At 38.8% G+C, this 22,575-nt stretch overlaps 2 protein-coding genes across 4 annotated transcripts in view; both read left to right on the top strand.

Moving 5' to 3' along the window:
* Positions 1-1,032, top strand: part of LOC139945828 (S-phase kinase-associated protein 2-like) — a 19,018-nt gene extending 17,986 nt beyond the window's left edge. Inside the window, exon 10 of the transcript XR_011787178.1 lies at positions 519-1,032. The gene's annotated coding sequence lies outside the window, so the exon portion shown is untranslated. The remainder of the gene's footprint in view (positions 1-518) is intronic.
* LOC139945826 (G-protein coupled receptor-associated protein LMBRD2-like) overlaps positions 1-22,575 on the top strand; it is a 23,815-nt gene extending 1,240 nt beyond the window's left edge. For 2 of the 3 annotated variants that reach the window (XM_071943292.1, XM_071943293.1), the window contains exons 2-13: positions 3,298-3,933; positions 9,798-10,045; positions 10,820-10,987; positions 11,662-11,872; positions 12,441-12,590; positions 13,063-13,211; positions 14,509-14,758; positions 15,047-15,180; positions 16,052-16,160; positions 17,640-17,844; positions 18,891-19,067; positions 20,700-22,575. In XM_071943292.1, the coding sequence (XP_071799393.1) occupies positions 3,760-3,933; positions 9,798-10,045; positions 10,820-10,987; positions 11,662-11,872; positions 12,441-12,590; positions 13,063-13,211; positions 14,509-14,758; positions 15,047-15,180; positions 16,052-16,160; positions 17,640-17,844; positions 18,891-19,067; positions 20,700-20,938 (2,214 nt within the window). In that variant the 5' untranslated portion in view covers positions 3,298-3,759 and the 3' untranslated portion in view covers positions 20,939-22,575. The remainder of the gene's footprint in view (positions 1-3,297; positions 3,934-9,797; positions 10,046-10,819; positions 10,988-11,661; positions 11,873-12,440; positions 12,591-13,062; positions 13,212-14,508; positions 14,759-15,046; positions 15,181-16,051; positions 16,161-17,639; positions 17,845-18,890; positions 19,068-20,699) is intronic. The other variant, XM_071943294.1, reaches the window with a different exon arrangement.

Here is a 22,575-nt window from a genome sequence, read left to right as displayed (position 1 = left end):
TTGGGTTAAAACCAGAGAAGAATATGACAGACAGTGAGTGTTAAGTACTGGCAGATTTAATTTGTATTTTGTGGTTTGATCCATGTTTCAAGTGAAACTCCACAAGGTATACTGGGGTATGGTTCCATACTGGGGTGTTCCAATATTTGTGTGTGATGGGAGATTTTTGCAGCACTTTGAGGTACCTGCCTTAAATTATGTATTGCAGTTGAAAACATGCATCATCAACCCATTTCTAAAAACAATAACACAAACAAACTTACTTTTTTGCTAGCCAGAACAAATAAGCTACACAAGCTTCAAACATACCATGTATTGTACATGTACATGTACATGAATGTACATGTACATGTACATGATCGCGGGGTCAACCGGGGTCAAGACGGGCGGGGTCTTTTTGACCTTTTTCTGGCTGGAACCTACTTTGGGCCCATGCTATTTCTGAATGATGCATTGGTAAGCTTATAATTGCTTGTGGGTAAAGACATCCACCCATAGATAATAACTAGGGAATATAGGTAGGCCTGGGCGAATTATTCGAATATCCGGTTAATGGCGAATAGGTTTTCTTATCCGTAACCGCGAATGCCTTTTTTTTCTTAACCGGATATCTGCATAGGGCGCGAATACCTATTTACAAACCGGATAATTCTGTAATTACAACCGAGTAACCGGATATTCTTTAATATCCGAATATCCGCGGACGTCGGGCGACAACTGATATGAATATTTTGTCTGAATCCTTATGAAACTTCTATTAAGACAGCATAAAACAGCATATATTAAGTATTTAACTATGCTCACCTCCGTGAAGAGTTAAAACAATGACATTTCTGACGTAATTTGTTCAAAGATTACAAAAGTTTTCCTTCACGTAGAGTCAATCACGATCAAAAGAAAAAGCAAATCGCCATCTTTAAATTAGATCCGGTCATTTTTATGAATGAACCGAGTGACACTGTCTAAAACTAATATCAATCCGCCCATAAGATCTCATTCACAAACGAACAGCGCCCTCTAGCGGCAAAAAAAAATATTTTTAATTTTTTTTTAATTTTATTTTTTTTAAATAGCGCCCTCTAGCGGCAAAAAAAACTATTCGAATATCCGGTTAATTTCGGATAGTTGGCCAGCGGTATCCGAATAACAAAAATTCACTATTCGCCCAGCACTAAATATAGGATTCATTTGACCCCTCATGTGGGCACAGGGTGACCCCAATTATCACAAAAAACATTTTCGGCTGATTAAAGTGCCTACTTTGAGTGACCATTTATAACTAGAAAATTAAAGGAGATACATTTAAATTGAGCGCAGATTCATGAAATTTGGCAAAAAGTAAGATGGTATACCAAATTTGAGCTCTCTACCTGGTACAATAACTAAATTATGAGCTTTCAAAGTCGGAAATTATCACAAAAATCACTTTTCACGTCTCGTGCGAGCACAAAATGGCCGCCTTGACCAAATTTCAATGAATCAAATCTCGAAAACAACATGAAATATAACTTAGCTTTTTTGTATGTGTTCATTTGAGCCACATCCAATCATTCTGATGAAGTTTCATCAAAATCAGAGGGGGTCACCTGGGGACCACTGGTTGATTTGACATGGAATGACCCCATTGTATTGAGATACACTTACTAAAAAAGTGAGAAGGCTGGTCTTTGACAATAACCAACTGGTCCAGTGCCTTTAAAAGTTTAATAATTTTTAATTAAAAAACATTAAGCTTGGTTGGTGCACTTGGGTCATTCCGTGTCAAATCACCCCCCAAGAAAGCAATTTTAAACCCTACCCTCTTCAAGTTTGCTCAAATTTGGTTTATGGGATAATCGTGGCTCAACAAGCTCAAGGTTCAAATTACAGCTCCATCCGATAAACGGTTTTCGCGTTACGGCATGCTCTTTTTCATTGATTTCGGTCGAAATGCGCCTGACTGCCGATATTCAAACAACCATGAATCAGTAACCATTGGGTCAAATTGGTTGAAATTGGTGTCTTTGGAAAGCTAATTGCATTTGCTTTCTAAATCTGCCTACTTTTTTTGTAGGAACACGTTTAGGTATGATAACCTTTTGACCTTGAATTTGACCTTGTGGATCGCATGATCCAGCAAGTAGGGCAACTTTGAGTGGTGGCCATGGAGCTTGAAGGCAAGCCAAAATTATTACATCTCTAATTTTTTTATATTGTGGAGAAAACATATCGGGGGAAAATTTCACCACAATATAAAAAAATTAGAGATGTAATAATTTTGGCTTGCCTTCAAGCTCCACCTCTCAAAGTTGCCCTACTTGCTTATTCCTATGCAAACTACATTACATACTTGTTCACGTATGTATAATATCATGATTTTGCTTTGGGACCATAGCCTTGCTTGATATGTACATACCGTTACCTATGGACATGTATGTAATGTACATGTACATGAAGGGCAACTTTGAGTGGAGCTTGAAAGGCAAGCCAAAAATATTATATTTCGAATTTTTTATATTGTGGAGAAAACATGGGGGTAAATTTTCACCGAAGTTTATTGGCGGATCACGCGATCCACAAGGTCAAATTCAAGGTCAAAGTAGAGGTCAAAAGGTTATAATACCGAGACATGTTCCTACAAAAAAAGTAAAGGCAGATTTGGAAAGCTTACGCAATTTCCTTTCCAAAGACATAAATTTCATCAAATTTGACCCAAAGGTTACTATTAATGGTCGTTTGAATATCAGAGGTCAGCCGCATTTTGCCCGAAATCACTGAGAAAGAGCATGCCGTAGCGCGAAAACCGTTTATCGGATGGAGCTGAAATTTAAAATTTCAGCTTGTTGAGCCAGGATTACCCCATAAACCAAATTTGAGCAAATTTGAAGAGGGTTGAGTTTAACCCATTGGGTGATTTGACACGGAATGACCCACTTACAAAAAGGAACAAAATAATTTATTTGTAATAAAATATTTAAAATTTAAATTTTTGGAATCCACATTTGATTTGTTACTGCTTGGATGGGTTGTCTCGTATCCCTCCGGTCTGCAAATGTCCGGAAGGTGGAGCTTTAGGGTTATTGCATCGCAACTAAAAAAACAGTGGAGTTAAAATAAATCATATTGGAACACGATTCGGGAATGTATTTTTTTTTCTTCCTCCATGGCCTGAATTACTTTTATTGAAGAAATTTGGATTGGCTGCATGTTGCTATGTGTGAGCAATGTACTTCAAGGATACCTCTACCCCGAACAAAAAAAACTACCCTGAACAGTAACTGTTTAATTTTTTTTTCTCATTTTTTTTTCTTATTACAGAATTCTGCAAGGTTCTTTTGTCTCTTCTTGTCAACCAATCTAACGCCAGTTCAAAACAGTTGGATTGATTGAAAGTGAAAGATGATACTTAAATCTTTTCAAAATTAGATCTTCTCATGATGGCTTTAAAAGTTGTACCAAAGGAATTGATTTCAGTGAACTTATTCTGTGAATAGTTTATCTCCCAACAAACTCGAATACAGTAAGCATCTAGTGAGGAACGTTTCTTAAATCTAAAGAAATACCAGACAATTTTGAAAGACTGTTGTTGAGTATTTGAAGATTCGCTAGAGATGACGACAAACTGATGATAAACAGCTCAAAAGCTGTAACAGATATTTTACGACTTTTTTGCTGTAAAATGACAAACCACTGATAGGTCCATCCAAAATGTATAATTTATAAACTTTTACAAATCACTTTTTGTTGGTCGTTTGAACTGGAAGCCTCCCAATCTCCACCATGAGTGTCGGACCACTAATTGGCGAGATCACGTGTGTGTTTCTTCTATCCGCCTTTCTGCTCCACCAATATGGGGACTGGAGGAAGCAGCATATATTGGTTACCGTGACCACGTTTGTATCCTGGTATTTTTCCTTCATCATCATCTTCATGATACCATTGGATGTCTCAACGGTTCGTATGATCACTTAAATCTTAATCTCACTACCCCTTTTTCTCCCAAGAAATCCACTGCCGTAAAGGCTTCACATTTGCATGCTCACTCTTGACAGATTTGCCCCCTAAAGTTGGTGTCATAGATCCACACCTGAAGATGCTGTTCAACAAAAAGGTTATGCTCATATTTAAAGGCTTTATGTTCTGTTTCATTAATTATGCCTGTTATTGGCCTACGATTGCCCCACATACATGTACATGCAGCATCTAAAATGGTGCATCATAACTTGAAATAGGCCTTAAATTCCAATATCTGAGAAGGGGGCACATAACTCCTCAGAGTCCCTAGATTGCACCAGAGAGCAACTAAGACCTAAAAAAATTCCCGGGGCCCTGAAGAAATGTTACGACTTTTGATGTCCCCCCAATCTTTTAAGACAAGGCAACATGCTTTGAAATGTTATGAAATGCATGGTTGGAAAAGGTGTTTTAAAAGTAGAAAATGATGCACACAAATGTGCCTGGAAATTGCACGGTTTTCCTTATAAGTCGTGAACTAACACGGCACACCATTTTGTGGAGTCAAATTTTTGACTCCACAAAATGGTGGACCGTGGTACATGTAGCTTGCAAAATAAAAGGAAAACCATGCAATTTCGAGGCATATTTGTGTGGATCATTATATTCTACTATTAAAACAACTTTTCAACCATCATAGAAGTTTCAAACGCTTTTCAATGACCAACTCCCTCGATCCAAGGCAACGTGTCCCTTTCTTGAGGGATGGTCAGGGACATACTTGGCTCGAAAAGGTGCATCGCAAAACAGGGTTTGATTTTACACTGGACCACAGACCAGTGGCCAGCTACATGTAGGCCAGTAAACTCAGGACCTAAAAAGTCTGACTGCCTAATTGAACCAAAACATACTGTAAGAAGTGTAACCCTTACTCTAAAGGCACACGCAACTTCAATCCAAGGCCTTCATCTCTCATTTCATTTCTGAGAGGGCAGGGCCATTTTCATTTTCCACAGGGCACTTCCATTGGAAAAGCTTGCCTTTGATCGGTTGAGTTGGTCTTTGAAAAGCGTTTGTAACCGTTTTGTTATAAAATGCATATAGTTAGAAAGATGTTTTAAAAGTAGAATACAATGATCCACACATAATTTGACTCGAAATTGCGTGGTTTTCCTTTTACTTTAAGAACTAACATGGGCGGCCATTTACGTGTATGGGAGTCAACAATTTGACTCTCATATGGCCGACCGTGTTATTCGACGTAGTAAAAGGAAAACCACGCAATTTCGAGTGATAATTGTGTGGATCATTATATTCTAACTAATGCATTTCACAATAAACAGTTTCAAACACTTTTCAAAGACCAACTCGTCCTACATGTATCCAGGACAATTTGTTCCATTAAAGTCTTATGGGATTTTTTTTAAAGGGCACCAAGGCCAGGATCAGAGGCAACAGGACCATGGCCTGTGTGGTCTCTGTGTAATTCCAGGTCTGCTGTATACACCGTAGGAATTCAAATGGTTTTAGGAAATTTAAGAGCCCGATGAACATCATGGGTAATATAATATATGTACTTTAGCGTTGAGGGACCTTCTTGGCTTGAAAAGTACACACTCATGACCCACTTTTCAAAATTCCCTAATTTTCTCCCAAACACAATTCCAAACAATTTCCAGACCCAGACAATATCACCCCTCTAGCATTTTTTATGCGGCAACTCGAACATGGAAATCAATTAAGTTAGGCAGAGCACTGAGGTCTGATATATTCAGGAATACCACATCACAAAATGAATAACGAGAGTAGAGCCACGTTGTAAAATCCCCCAATCACGCTATCATTAGTCGTTTGCTAGCTTGAATTAGAGGATTTGCGGATTGTAATTTCAGTGCCTATGGGTAGGTTCATTCGCACTGTTAATTCATTCAAGTGCACCTGGGTATGAAAACGTTTTCACTCTGCCATACATTAATACTGTATTTTTGAAGGAGTTTTCTTGTCTGGTTTCCCCAGATGAATGTGGAGAATTGAATTCACACCTTTAATAATAATAATAATAATAATAATAAGGCAGCACTTTTGGGAACAGCAGGGATTTTGAGAAAGACCCTTGAGATTTTAAATCGTGTGTGACCATTATTTATATAGAATTTTTGTAAGATGAGAGGCTTTAATTATTTTGTTGGTACAATAATTTGTTGTACAATTTGCATTCAAATCCACTTACAAAATTTGATGACCCCTTTATATGTAATTGTGAAACCGTGAATATCATTAAGGGGTTTCCCCTTAACTAATAGTCAATCACAATTCAACCGACCGGTTAGTTTGTCTTTTCAACAATCACTAGATTGCTTGCTTTCATAGGACAGCACTCAGCTTCTTGAAGGGTGCTTATAATATGGGTCCTTTACCCAGCATAATTTTCAGACATAGCTTGTCAGACACAGTGAACAATTTTTGTTGCATAGATCTATTATTATTATTATTATTATTTATTCAGCCATTTCGACAATACATGACAATACAAAAAATACTTCCAGATGGGCTAGGAGAAACAAAAGCAAAATAATTACTGTGGTCCATAGACCTTCCTTCCCACATCTGGTTGTAATACAAGTAATAAAATATGTATTAAGCAATTTATGTACAAAAAGATAGGAAAGTTCATTATAAATAAAACATGTCTATGTACATCAAAAGTTGGCAACCAAAACACAAAATAATATGGACTACGTGAGATTAGAACCAGTTTTAGGAGCAAAATGCTTCACAAAATGTGCCAGATGCGACTTATTCCATTGAATGGATTACTTATTTATTATTTATTTCTGCTTTTCCTCTCAGTTAAATACTGTTTTTCAGAGGTGCCCAGCAGCTACAAACAATTCATCAAAATTTGGAAAATATTTTTTCTAAAATATTACGAGCATTATTAAAAATAGAAAAACAGCAAAATCTAAATAAAGGCTACGGATATATGACAACAACACAGAATCGTTACCACGAGCAAACTGATTAGCATTCAGTGTGCGGGGAACATCTGGCCCAGTCTAATTATTTCGCTATGCAAAATTGCTGCCAGACAAAATCATTCCTTCGTACAGACCACAAGGAAAGGTTAAACACATACTGCTCCTCAGGTGTTTGAACTGACATTTGGCAAATGAACTTTCGTTCAAAGAGAACTGCACTCATATTGCCTCACGCACTTTGATTACAGTGCACCAGTCATTGCCACAGGGTCTAGAACTGTTCGTCTCTACTCTGCTCTTACATGTACATACACTGCAAACTCTAATCACAATTTTAAGACGGACATTGCATGAATCTCTCCAGAAAGTCGAGATGGATCCTTTCTGGGCAGACTTGTGTCATGATGCTTGATGTGACAGAAATGATAATAAATGGGGAAGTTATAAGTATACAATTGTTGCACGCTGTAATGGGGTCCTTGGTGATTTGTACATCCGAGGGGGGCAAATGCCACTGGAGGCGAAGTCGAGAGTACCATTTGCCTCTGACCGTCCGATAAACATTTGCAATCTTAAGTCCCTCTTTTTCCTCATTGGTCAAAGACCATTCTTCTTACGTGTGTATCTCAACATGCATAAAATAACAAACCTGTGAAAATTTGAGCTCGATTGGTCGTCGGAGTTGCGAGATAACTATGAAAGAAAAAAACACCCTTGTTACACGAAGTTGTGTGCTTTCAGATGCTTGATTTCAAGACCTCAAATTCTAAACTTGAGGTCTCAAAATCAAATTCGTGGAAAATTACTTCTTTCTCTCGAAAACTACGCCACTTCAGAGGGAGCCGTTTCTCACAATGTTTCTCAACCTCTCCCCATTACTCGTTACCAAGTGAGGTTTTGAGTAATTACCAAAAGTGTCCACTGCTTTTAAGGTGATTACAACGAGACAGTGGTTTTTGGAAGATAGCATCTGTTGTGAAATGCTAACAAGTATTTTCCACCCCAACAATATTTTTTTCTGATTCTGCTGACATTTAAAAAATGAGGTTCACCAGCCAGAGAATACTTGAACTGTCCAATGTGTTTGAGATGACAGATTGGTTGCCCTTTGTGTACATCCTTTAGAGGTAGAAAGTGATTAGCCTCATGAATGCCACATCACACAGCCACGTGTTGATCTTAAAGGCTGATCTCAAATACATTGGTGGTCTTTGAAAGAGTGATTTCATTTCTCACTTTGTAGATGCATAGCCGAATTTGGGGGGAAAATTAAAACTTCAGAAGGCCAATTCAAATAATCTCCAAGTGGTCCAGCTGGATAGTTCCAGTCTTGAAAAATATTCTATTTTGTATGTAATATGGACCAGTGAACAAAAACTTGGCAAACTAATGTGAAATAACAAAATGCTGTTTTGGGCCATAAGGAGTATTTAAAAAAATTGTGGTTTGATAAATTGTCTTACCACTAATAATCTTATCTGTTTTGTCAGAATAAAAATCATTGTTTAAAAATGAGAACTTCTTCAGTTTTTAAGTTTAAATTTACAAATCTGATGCCAAATGAAGCAGAAAAATCTAGAAATCAAACAAAACCGTGTGCAAACCAAAATCTCATTAAAATGGGGGTTTGCCTGATTCTTTCACATTTCTCTGGAGAATTGCTGATGAAACTACTTCATTTTTTTCCCTCATTTTTTTACCATTCCTGTTCTTTAAAACTTGTTTCTAGTTTTTTATTTTTATTTGCAAGAGCAATATTTGAATGCCCATGTTCATCCTGTTGCAAATTAATATAGATGTGGCTGTCTCCAGTGTGTGCGTGCCGTGTGTTTAGAACTTGTCTTACATTTTATCTATACGACTGCATCTACAGTAGTACATGCAGTGTACATATTTCAAACAGTGAAGGGCTTGTCTTGTTATTATGGACTACTTTTTGGGTTTCCCCCTCCCCGGGACAATCCTGTTCTTTAAAACTTGTTTCTAGAGGGTTTTTAGATCTGCAAGAGCAATACATGTACTTGAATACCCATGTTGCCAATGAATAATAAATGTAGCCGCCCCCAGCATGTGCGTGTCTTGTGTATAGAACCATGCAAGAACTTGTCTGGCATTATCTATCCGACTCCATCTAGACCATGTTATTCAAACAGCGAGGGTTTGTCTTGTCACTATGTTTGCATATTGTATGTAGTACAGTGTGCCCTGAGGGTGCTAATTACTGTTCCTCACAAGGCAGATGTTTGATCCAGCACAGATTGTCAACAACGGAATGAAAATAAGACAGTGAAAATCAGCATACATCTTGTAGTTTTAAATTATCAAGTAGGTAAACCAATAGTAGTTGCCATTCCTGTTAGGAATTATTGAAGGTGCCCTTATATAAGAAGCCTTTGTTCCATGGTGCCCCTTGCTTTTTGCTGTGGTACCCTTTCTTTTTTCCATGGTGCCCCTATGAGAAGCATTAATTGTTCTAATTTGCATCTTGCCTTTTGTCATGGTGCCTCTTGCTTTTTGCCATGGTCCCTTACTTTTTCCATGGTGTCCCTACAAATTTTTGTCATGGTGCCCTACCTTATTCCATGGTGTAACAACAAATAGAGTAAGTGTGCCTAGCTTGCTTACGTTCACTGCAGTTTGTGAAATAAAAATTGCTGAAGGCCACTCCGTAGGTTAAAAGTCTGCTTACGCGTGTTATGAATTTGGCCCCATGGGAATCACCCAATTGCCTGCAATGCTTCCATGAAGCAAAACAGGCCTCTGAAGATGTGTATGTGAAAGTTTTAGTTCTATACTACAAATGTTGTTAAAAGTAAATATTGGAATTGTATTCCAGATTTATCGATAAGTTTTCACTTGAGTTTATTTTTTGTTTTCCCTTCGCAGACGTTTTACAAACAATGCGTGGAAGAAAGTATGCATAAAATGGCAACCACACAAGAATTGTCGACATTGGATTCAGTCACCACCAAGATCCTTAATACCTCCACAACTAACGGCTCCTCTTCCTCCTCCTCGCGAGTTGCTAGAGACGCGACGATAAAAGTCTGCGAGAAGCCTTGGAGTTACATTCCAGAGGACATCCTACCGGATATTTGGTTGATCGTGTATTGGACAACATTCCTCCTGACGTGGTGAGATTTTGTGAAATTCTTATTGCAATTTCAGTCACACTGGGACATTAAATGCCCACAGCATTTGACAGTCACTGCCAGAAATACTTGGGTCCAATTTCATGAAGCCTGTAAGTAAGCACATCAGCTTGCTTAGCACAGAAAATTATTGCTTAACAGAAACAGGTAAGCAGCCCAAAATTGCATTATGATTACATTATTGTGACTGGTGCCCAACTCAATGCTTGCTTGCTTAGCAAAGACATTTGTCAAGCAGTATTTCCTGCTAAACAGCTTTATGAAATTGGGCTCAGGGCCAAGCCCCTCTTTTGAAATTAAGTTTAACTGAGTTCTTTTACATGTATTACACAATACACGGGGTGTACAGCTTTACGCCCCATCCATAGGACAAGGCAATAATGGTGAAGTGTTTTTCTTTTAAAAGGACACAAATGTCAAGACTAGGACTCGAACCCACACTCTGCTGATCAGAAACACCAGGGCTTGACAGGCCTGTACTTCATTTTTGAAAAAGAGCAAGGGCAACAAGGCATTTTCTTCTTGGTATGGCACCCTATGAGAACATTGTAAATTTCTACTGGAGCATTTCAAGGGCACCAATGCAATGACCAGGTGGCATGTAGGCAATCGCCTTCGGTACCTCTGTGAAGTATCACGTCTGGCTAAATTAGTCCAGTGCAGTTTACTGCTCAGTCACAGCATGCCATAGATGTAAACCACTAAACATAATGTGTGATTTTCCAGCAATTTTAACCCAATTGTTTCAACTTTCAGGATCATTATGCCTCTCATGAAATCCTACGCAAACGCCGGTGACTTCACCATCAGCGGTAAACTCAAATCAGCGTTCATAGAGAATGCCATTTGGTACGGGAGCTACCTGCTGATATTCGGAGTACTACTCATCTATGTGGCTGCTAATCCAAATCTGCAGTTAGACGGGTAAGGAAACTATTTTAGTAGTGCTTTGTGAGAAATTCAATCTTATTGATTCGGTCCGTTGAGAAAGCAGCTTGAAATGAGATGATGTCACTAATTTATTGTTCGCTATGCTGGAGTACTTACATGCTGTCAGATACACGCATTGCTAGTGCTACAAAACGCAACTCTGGGTAGCACTATATGCACATATTCTAAATGCTTGTAGTACTCCAGCATTGTAGCTCTCCTTGCATAACTGTAGAAGTTTGATGTCGGTGTGGAGGCTCTCTTGTGTATGCTTAAAGGCACTGGACACGTTTGGTAATTGTCAAAGACCAGTGTTCTCACTTATTGTATCTCAACATACGCATAAAATAACAAATCTGTGCAAAATTTTGACTCATATTGGTCTTCGCAGAACTTGCAAGAGAATAATAAAAGGAAAAACACATTTGTTGCATAATGTGTGTGCTTTCAGTTGCCTTATGGCCTTGTCTTTTCAATATTTGAGTGAGAAATTACCTCTATCTCAAAAACTTACTTCAGAAGGAGCCATTTTTCACACAGTTTTAACAGCTCTCCATTGCTCGTTACCAAGTAAGTTTTTAGTAATAAGTAATTACCAATAGTGTCCAGTGCCTTTAATCAAAGCAACAAGTTGACGATCACCATGCTGTCTTGCCCCCCCCCCCCAGGTCCAAACTCCAAGTGATAGGCATCACAGCGAGCAACACATGGGGTCTGTTCCTCTTGGTGTTACTCTTAGGCTACGGCCTGGTGGAGGTCCCACGCCACTTCTGGGCCCAGTCCAGGAAGGGCTACCTCTTAAACTTCACCTATTTCCAGATTGCGAAGCTCAGTCTGGAGAGATCCGAAGCCACCGAAGAATTGGAAGATCTTCTGGAGGTAAAACAAAGTCTTAAGTTTGATTTCATTTATTGAAGCTACTCAGTAAGAGAAGATAATGAACTTTCAAATTGAAAACATTTGATCACTGGCTTATCTGGCAGTATTAGGTTTTATCTTCAAGTACGCACTAATCCTCCAATCAGATCCGCAGAACGGAGTGGTGATAAAAACCTATATTGCACGGCTAATATCACTACCATGCGTCTTGTGTGTTCTATGTCACGCGCCAAGTTTGCTTGAAGATAGATACGTTATCACACGCGGGCTCGTGGAAATACGGAAAATATAGCGCGTCTGCGTCCCATATCCAACTCGGCTTCGGCGCTATATTTTTCCGTATTCCACTCGCGCTTGTGTGATAACTTATAGTACACCTTCTGACCAGCACCCTCAGAACTAAGATATTGACAAGTGTGATGATCGCCAGGTGCTCCTTTGAATCTTTTACTCCAGGTGAAATCAAAAGGTGGACATGCCATCATTTCAATGTACCTCTTAAGATCTGGATCCCAGTTTCAGACTTTTTCTGTCAGCAATGACTCATTGTTGATTTTTCTGTTGACAGGATATTCGTAGGGCATCTGACGCTGTCCGATATAACAACCCTGTCCGTCGACACGTTAACACCATCATCAGCAAGTGTCCTGATAACTTTCAAGAGTCGCTGTCTAAACATCTTGACGATTTTAAAGACTACTCGGATAACAGGCCTCAGGTATGACTAGGGCTCTGTTCCTGACTCTTGGCTGGAAGGACAAAAATGAAGCTGTAGCCATTGGCCAAAGCCATTTACTCAGAAATGCCACATTTCCTGGATTTCCGATTTAAAAGAAACCAATTTCAACTTTTTCAGGCCGATCATTTATTCAAAGACTGGAGAGAGAAACAGGCAGCAACATATTTGTTTCAAGCTGAATAATGTCAAAGTTTAGGGTCGCGACGTAAAGTTAGGGTCAGTCAGGTAACTGGAAACACAACTTTTTTGAAGGGGCCTTACCACTCGCAACATTCATTCAGTGGCTATCTGCTTTTGCTTACCGAAAAAATAACGTTGTCCTACAATGCAGGCTGCAAAGTCTTTTTCCTGAAACAATAATGATGGTGCAAAGGGTATGTTATTTTATTAAGTCTTTTATATCTTTTCACCTTTTCATATAAACTTGTGAGTAGTATTATCTCATCCACAGATACCGTCTGAGAAGGAGTTAGTCCGCCTCCACAGGAAGTTGATCTTTGCCTCTCAGGCCAAGAAGAGGACGGACGCTCAGTGGGACGTCTTAATGAAGAAAGCACTCCATCTTGAAGATGTGCAGAAGAATGAAGCAAACCTTACAAGGTGAGATGAGGGTACTGGGAAACATGCAGAGTTTATATAAATTGTTTCTACCCTTACAGCGATGTGGTTTAAAGGCAGTGGACACTATTGGTAATTCTTCAAAATAATTATTGGCACAAAACCTTACTAGGTAACAAGTAATGGAGAGAGGTTGGTAGTATAAAACATTGTGAGAAACGGCTCCCTCCAAAGTGGAGTAGTTTTCGAGAAAGAAGTAGTTTTCCACAAACTTGATTTCGAGACCTCAGGTTTAGAATTTGAGGTCTCGAAATCAACCATCTAAAAGCACACAACTTCATGTGAAAAGGGTGTTTTTCTTTCATTATTATCTTACGACCAATTGAGCTCAAATTTTCACAGGTTTGTTATTTCATGCATATATTGAGATACACCAAGTGAGAAGACTGGTCTTTGACAATTATCGACAGTGTCCACTGTCTTTAAGCACTTTATTTTCTGTGGTTTTCTTGAGTTCTGTGAAAACCAAAGGCAAGTCACTCAGGTGGGATTCAAACCCACCACCTTTGCTTTGCTAGACCGAGTTTGCACAGTGCCTAGACTCGGTGGGTATTTTAATACACATTTCTGTAAAAGCACTTTATTAAAGGTTATTTCTTTGAGGAGGCCTACCACAATGCCTTATTTATTTCTTCTGTGCCTCAACTCCTTTGAGCAAACCTTTGTTGCTTCTAAGATGATCAGATTCCTATAAGGCAAACCTTACTTGTATTGCTTCTAAGATTATCAGATTCCTAGTAGGGAATATTCTTCCTACATGTATGTGAACATATTCACTCTGAAATTACGGTAATATCTCAAAAACCCGACCATCTTTTGAAATAAAATTTTAATGGGTTAGTTTGATTGTACATTATATCTACATTAATGGGACTGGAACATTAATGGGACTGGAACATTGCGCCACAGCACCTTTTAAAACATTACATTGTGCTATCAGAATTAGGTCTCATAATTCAAAAACGTAGTCCTACATCTTGCAGGAAATATTGTATGTTACAGCGCCAGGAGCGTCACTGAGTGACGGACATGTGCGCTATATAAGAAGCCACAATTATTATTATTATTATTATTATTATTATTATTATTATTATTATTATTATTATTATTATTATTATTATTATTATTATTATTATTATTATTATTATTATTATTATTATTATTATTATTATTATTATTATTATTATTATTATTATTATTATTATTATTATTATTATTATTCAAAGGGTTCCAAAAAGTCATAATAACTTTCAAAATTTCAACCTCTGTCTCTCTCCAGACAATTCAAGCATTCGTTCGACCCCAACTATTCCTTTGTGGCTAGCTACGTGTGCTCCCCATCAGTGGAGTGGTACTGGTACGTCTGGTTGATGCCAACGATGTTAAAGGTTATCTCAATCCTCCTGTTGATGTTCTCATTGGTCGTCGTCTGGTCTGAGGTCACGTTCTTCAGCATCGACCCGGAGCTCTCACTCTTCGCCATCGTCATCAACGCCGCTGTCAATGACTACAATTATCTCTGTATTGAGGTTTGTATTATTAGAGATTTTAATGAAGTACTTTTGACGAGCACCATATCTGTCACAAATGACACTCCTAGCGCCAGAAAATCAAATCTACTACCTCGGCGGAAGGTAGAAAATAGGCTGCGACTACTAGCTTTATGTGTTAAGGGGAGTTTGTGTTTTTAACTTCACTGTAGCAGAGTAAGTTTTTAATTTGTCTCAATGTTTCGACTAGCTTACTCTAGTCATCATTAGGAGATGAAACAAAATTAAACAAAACAAAATTAAATCTTGAATCTCTCTGCCCATCAGATCTTGTCATGCATCATCATTGCGTACCTCTGCTGGTGTTCCTACTACACCGTCTTCAAGGTGCGTGTGTTCAACTATTACTACTTGGCTCCTCATCATCAGACGGATGAGAACAGTCTCCTCTTCTGTGGCATGTAAGTATACAACGGGGATGAGAAATAAAGGACTTTTATTTGAATTTAGATCTTTCTTTGTCATCATTATCACTGATCAACTTCAACTTGCGCTGGCATAATGACGGACGTGCTGCATATCCCATACTATAAATCAGGGCTGAGAAATTTTAGATTTTTATTTGAACTTTTTGATTCTTCATTATCATTGATCAACTTCAACTTGTACTTGCGTCACGATAGCATTTGATAAATGCATCTACATAGCATACAGTCAACCCTCCTACTGTCTGACCATTTAATATCATCCACTGTGGTTTTGAACGAAAGTTAAGTTATGCCAGCCTGCAATATGATATCATGTGGTGTATAATTAAAGGAACACGTTTCCTTGGATCGGTCGAGTTGGTCTTTGAAAAGCTTTTGTAACCGTTTGTTATAAAATGCATATGGTTGGAAAGATGTTTTAAAAATAGAATACAATGTTCTACACAAATTTGCCTTTCGAAATTGCGCGGTTTTCCTTTTACTTTGCGAACTAGCACGGTCGGCCATTTATCCTCCCATAAATGGCCGACCGTGTTAGTCGACGAGGTAAAAGGAAAACCGTGCAATTTCGAGGCATGTTTGTGTTGATCATCGTATTCTACTTTTACAATATCTTTCTACCCATATGCATTTTATAACAAATGGTTACAAACGCTTTTCAAAGACCAACTTGACCAATCCAAGGCAACGTGTTCCTTTGAAAGTTTATTGTTTTCTGCACAGTTGTGCCACCATCACAACATGTGCAACTGAATGGTTGTAAAACGGTTGGTCAACTCCAAGAATTTGAGAGTCCAAAATGTTCAAACTTAGTATCGCAATCTCTTTATTTTCTTTTTCCCAGGATGTTGTGCCGTCTGACCCCATCACTCTGCCTGAACTTCTTGGGGCTGATTCATCTCGATGGTCATGTAACCGGCAAACAAGACATGATTGAGACGTCTTACACATCGGTAAATCAAACTGCATCTTTTCATTCTGACGTTCATTCAAATAAATCATTCCAGGGGTGACACTATGGGTGCGATCGATAAGCTTCCCTGGGTCAACCCCGCAGCGGGTGAGCCCCTGACAAGAGCTAATCGAACGATCACACTCGCCCTCTCGTGGTGACGGCATGCACCTCTGGTCACCCCCAAGTGACCCAATCCACAAGCAGGGCACTGGGGGCTGACCCGGGTGAGCCCCGTCAAAGCTATTCGAACAGACCGGGGTCAACCCAGGGAAGCTTAACGAACGCACCCAATGTTGCTTCTTATCCCGTACCTATCAATTTGCATTTTTCTTTTTTAATTACCAGGGAACAAATTTAATGTATTTCTTTTTTAAAGCAAACATATTCACACGTTGGCAAAAGTTGCTTAAAGTTTCATGAATATCAAATGTTAGAAAGGCCCTATTGCCATAAGTGTCAAGGCAAGTCCAGGAACAAACAGCATGCTGCATGATTCTGAAGCATGTTTTAAAGGCAGTGGACACTTGCTATTGGTAATTACTCTAAATAATTTTTAGCATAAAACCTTTCTTGGTGACGAGTAATGGGAAGAGGTTGATGGTATAAAACATTGTGAGAAACGGCTCCCTCTGAAGGGCCATAGTTTTCGAGAAAGAAGTAATTTTCCACAAATTGGATTTCGAGACCTCAGATTTAGAACTTGAGGTCTCAAAATCAACCATCTTAATGCACACAACTTCGTGTGACATGGGTGTTTTTTTCTCTCATTATTATCTCGCAAGTTCGAAGACCAGTGAGCTCAAATTTTCACAGGTTTGTTATTTTATGCATATGTTGAGATACACCAACTGTGAAGGCTAGTCTTAGACAATTACCAATAGTGTCCACTGCCTTTAAAGGTATGGAGAGACAGAACCATGAAGCGCTTCGAAAGTCAGGAGGTTGATCGTATTCCAAATGCTGAAACCAATTTGTAGACGTAGAGGACAGTTTTTTACCTTTTGTAAGATTCTAATCTTGCAACAGCATTTGGGACTGATTGCAAGCGGCGCACACAGTTGAATGGTTCTCAACTTGCTGGTAAATGATACTGAGAGTTAAACCCGTGAATGAATCTTTGATTGCTTTTTCTATCCAACCTTTACCTGTGAGGATCGAGGTTGATACTGTATTTGAAAAAGCCTTCTAAGCGCACGGCAGCTCGGGCTGTATACTACCCGAGTGAGCTGAGAAAGATTAGAGGAATGTTATTAGCCTAATCACCAGGGGTTGATTTCACCAAAGTTAGGACTAACTTAGGACTAGTCCTAGGAGATATACAAATTGCATGGATAGTTCCAAGTTGGGAGGAGTAACTGGTCCTAACTCGAGATAAGAGTAGTCCTAACTCTTTGTGAAATCCACCCCGGGCACAAATGTAAAGAACTAGTTATTATTATTGTTGTTATTATTATTATTATTGTCCAACAATTAACAGATAATGGGACGTCACATTGACGTCTTACCGTTCATGGAGGCTGGGTTCTATATCTACTATCCTATCACTGTCGTCCTTCTCTGCATTGCAACCTACTTCCATCTCGGCAGTCGCTGCTTATCATTCCTTGGTTTCCAGCAGTTCGTCGGAGATGAAGACATGACCACCGATCTTATGAGTGAAGGACAGCAGCTGGTCAAACGAGGTTCGTTCTTTTACCTTTTGCGGAAAATAGTTTGTGGCCAGCTTTTTCTGTGTAATAATATTAATAATAACACAGCACTGTGAGGCGTACTTTCCTGTGAAAACCGTTCAAAGGTGCCGGTGTAGTAGAAGATAAGATCAAGTATTGTAGGGAAAGCAAGCATGAACAAGTGTGTTTTAAGTTTCTGCTGGAAGAGGGTGATGTTGTGCATTTGTCTGAGGACTTCAGGAAGTGAATTTTAGAGACTTGGTCCTATATTGGAAAAGGCTCTGTCCCTGTATTACGCTGGCCTTTCTTTGTGTGCTTTAATATGTATGCTTTCTTCGCGCAAGCTGTGTAAGGAAAGAATGCCTAAACAAGGAGTATGCACGCGCACAACATAAATTTCACTGCTCGCCCCTGCAATAAGCTTGACATAAGCGCAGAATTCACTACTTCCGTAAGTGCCGATTCTTTGTGTACTATAGACGACGTGACCCAAGTTTACATCCAAACGGCCCTCTGTTGACAAAACACTGTATACGTCATGTTTCGCCGGGTAAAAAGACGCGTAGTCATGGTAAGATTGCACACACTTTCTTGCTGGCTGCCAAAACACAAAGGTTTTGCCCGGCGGTATGCGCGCGAATCATGTTATGGTTTTCGAGTGACGTCAGAGGTCACGTTGTCGATAGGCAAAGCCATGAAATAGGGCCCTGATCTGCTTGGCCAGTTTTTTTATCACAAAGACGGGGCCAAATTTCAAGCTGTTCAGCAGAAAGTACATCAGTTCAGCAGAAAGTACAATCTTAACTTTGTGGAATGTTGGCTGGTAACCAGTTACTGGCAAGCAAGGTTTCTTCTGTGCTTAGCAAGGTTTTTGTGCTTACAGGCTTTATAAAATTGGGCCCTGGTTTTACAGTCCTGTGCTTGCATTTACAAAAGCATTGCGCCCAAAAAGTTGACCGACAAGTTTGTTCACAAGCATGCTGCACACCTACACACGGTATTAAAATACCTTACTTTCAAACATCTGACTCTAACGGTTCTCTTCATCTCAAACGCAGAGAGAAGAAACCGTCAGCGGCAAATTGACGGGGACGCGAGAAGGAAAAACTTCCGGGAACAGTTCCCAACTCGAGAGAACGGCTCGGGGCCGGTCAGCGGATCTCGCTTCGGTAGCAAGCCCAGGGGCAGCGACAGTGACACCAGCCGGACCAGCACTGGTTCTTTCAGCACAAAGGGTAAGTAACAGCCGTCTTACTTTTATTACGATTTTTTGTGTGATGTTTCCAATTTATATTATATAAAAATGTCATGATTTTGTCATTTTGCCTTGATATTTTAAGTTCAGAATACAGAAAAAAAGAGAAGAGGGACTTAAAAAAGTTAAACTTTTTGACATTCTGTTGTATATTCTTTTTATGTGATGGTTAGTTTCAACCAATTATTTTGTTACGTTTATGCTTTCCAATCTTTCTGTGTTGATTTTGTTTATTTACTTTCCTATTCATTAATTGAATTATAATGATTTTGAAGTTTTGTTCCTGATTTTTATGTGTGTATTGGTTATCCTGAATCTTGTGATTTTGACAGTTGCTGGCTTCTGTTTAATTCTATGTTGTTTTAAATGTGTTTTATATATTTGCCTCTACTTTGCTTAACTGCAGTACAATGGTGTAGCCCTTCATGCATGTAGAGTTCTCATTGTTTTTGTTTCTGTTTTATTTTGTATGCGCTCTGCTTGTGTGATGTGTTTTACATTTTCAGATAATAAACCACAAGGGAAACTGACTTTGTTAATTTGAAATGATATGGAGACCACCAACGTAGTGCTAGATAGCTCAGTTGGTAGAGTGTCTGTGTGGTAGGAGATTCTGTCTCTCCCCCTCCCCACCGAACTGTGCATAAACCTATTCTGATAGCGCCCTCTTTTCAACTATCCACCTCAAGCCCCTGTTAATTTCCCACATGGGGGACAGAATCTCCGACAGACAGATTTCCCTGCAACACACGCACGTTTATCCAGAGGTCATTGGTCCAAATCCCACTCTAGTCAATTTTTCTTTATTCAATCCCAAATCATGATAACATTGTTTGTTTTCATTTAACATTGTAACAGTGTTTCTTTTTTACACAGAAATTTCTGTTTTTGATCCATTGCTTTTGATATTGCTCTGTATTTTACTGTTTTACTGTTTGTAAACAGGGCTCTTAGGGATAACAGTTGTTATGCTGTCTGAATAACAAATAAATTCCTTTTATTTAATTATTTAATTACTCCTTTAATTTAAATACTTTTTACTCAATATTTTATGCTTGTCTACATTGTTGTAGTGTTTTACTGTTAGTTATTACATTTCTTCTAATTTTCCTCCTTCTGAGGAAAGTTTCAGTGAAGTAGTTTCATTGGGTTTTTTAGTCGTTCATTTAATTCCTGTATGTTTCCAGGGGTCGATTTCACAAAGGTAGTCCTAACTTCGGACTAGTCCTAAGCAATGCTAAGAGATATGACTGGTCCTAAGTTAGGACCAGTAACTCGTCCTAACTTAGGACTGGTCCCATCTCTTAGCATTGCCTAGGACTAGTCCTAACCTAGGCCTACCTTTGTGAAATCCACCCCAGTTGTTTTATATATTTCAGTCTGTTAATTGACTGCTTGTCTTACTTCTTTTAATCTGCAAAGTTCCTTGAGCATCTTTTTAGGTGGATTTTTGCGCTATATAAATGCTTCTTATTATTATTATTATTTAGTTAAAAATAAATGAATAGTTTCAGTCTAATCACTGTATATACAGTTAAAGTTACTCATAAGCTGACATTTTTTAAATACTAATATATTTTTAATTTGATTATTAATTAATTTTTCCTCACAGCAAAATACAGCAGACGAGAGCCTGAAGATTCTCGCGTGGAGTTACTCCGCGACAGCGAACCCGTTGACTATAACGAAGAGAGCGCAGCCGAGTTCACCGACGCCGTGCCGGCCTACAGCAGCAGAAGGAAGTCCGGTGGACGGCACAGCGGCGGGTACTCGTCGGATAGCACCATGGGTCGGAGCAGTGGGCTGGGGAAGTCCCAGCAGAGTGGAAAAGGGATCTTTGACGATGTGTGAGAAGTTGATGTTTGGATGACTTTGAGAGGCAGCAGCCACTTTTTACGAAACGCTAGGATTAATCCTATCTCAAGTTAGGATGTGTTTAATGTGTCCTAACGTCTCTGGTTACTGAACTTGTCCTAAGTCCTAAGATTAATCCTAAGTTAGGAAGAGTTTGGTGAAACCGATGGCTGGTTTTGTATAGGAAAAGGAAGTTGTTCAGTGAGACTTTTCAGTATTTCTGGATGTGCGAAAGGTTGATGTTCTGACGACTTGAAGCGATGGGTTTTGTATTGGATAAGGACGTTACTCAATGAGTCTTTTCTGTATTCCTTGAGAGGGATATCTGAAAAGTTGAAGTTCTGATGACTTTTATAAGAAGAAGATTTTTTTACAGGAAATGGAAGTTGTTCGATGAGACTTTTATGTATTCCTGGAGAGAGATGGTGTTTGAAAAGTTGATGTTCTGACGACTTTTTAGCAGCAGGATAAGCAAGATACTCGGTGAGACAATTCTATGTTTCTGGAGACCATTTTTTAAAACAATTGCTTAGACGCCTGGGTGCGATTCAGGGGCGTAACCAATAACTGTTAAACCATAACGGGCAAGGGCAGGTAATCAACCAATGGCAAGTTCAACCGAAACAGTTATTGGTTACAACCACAAAAATTCACTCCAGCCTACGCACCCTTCCTGTGTTTGAAGTACTGTATATTGAAAGGGTCTGTTTTGAAGATAACTGAAGGAGTCTTGGAGCGTAAACTAAACGTCTTGGTGCCAAAAAGGGCTAAATAAAAGATATCGCTTTATCAAAGAGGTGACATCTCAAGTAAGATAGACATGTACTTAGACTTTCCATTATGGGTGGTTCACAATACAGTGCACTATCCAAAGTTTACCTAGGAGTGGCTTGTTTCGAAAAGTATCAACTTAACCGGGGAAAAGGTTGACTTTGCCTGCCTTGCAGTTGAAGCGGCATGGTCTTATTTCTCTGCTGTGTTTATCACGTAAGATAGTTTGGCATTTCTGAGGTCGGTGAATGTTTTTATGCCAGCTTTTTTTAAGGTGCCAAACTATCCATGCTGAGTTGTGAGTGTGATATTATTTTGAGTCGAATGCTTGTAGAGAGAATGGCCTTTCCTGGTTAAACTCAAGAGGGCAGTCTATTTTGTGTATGATCATCAGAGTCTCTGTACCATAGAGCTATATAAGTTCTTATATAGCTCTATGCTCTGTACTTACATACAGCTTCTAAAAGTGGAAGTTTGTTATATATATTAACTTAACTCATACATTGAATATCAGTATTTGTTTTGTTTTGATGTTCTACAAACTAATGTAGTATTTATTTAGAGGAACAAAAAACAGAAAGACATGAAACAAAACTATAAAAAAAATCGAAATCAGTTTTTTTTATAGTAAGTTTGCATGTTTTTTCGTTGTAAAAGAATATAATTTTTATATTGGCATAACTCACCAAATAGAATTAAACAAAACAAATTGTTGGCCTGCAAGAAATGCATTGATGTGGATAAATGTAGCACTAGATTAATATCTGTAGCTTTGCATTTTGGTCATACTTAACAAATAATTGTGCAATATGTTGATATTGTGGAAAATGTAATTTGAATGGACTATGGATTCCCCTTGGTCC

This window comes from Asterias amurensis, chromosome 13 (assembly GCF_032118995.1).
Source record: "Asterias amurensis chromosome 13, ASM3211899v1".
Taxonomy (NCBI): domain Eukaryota; kingdom Metazoa; phylum Echinodermata; class Asteroidea; order Forcipulatida; family Asteriidae; genus Asterias; species Asterias amurensis.
This window is presented reverse-complemented; position numbering and strand designations above follow the sequence as displayed.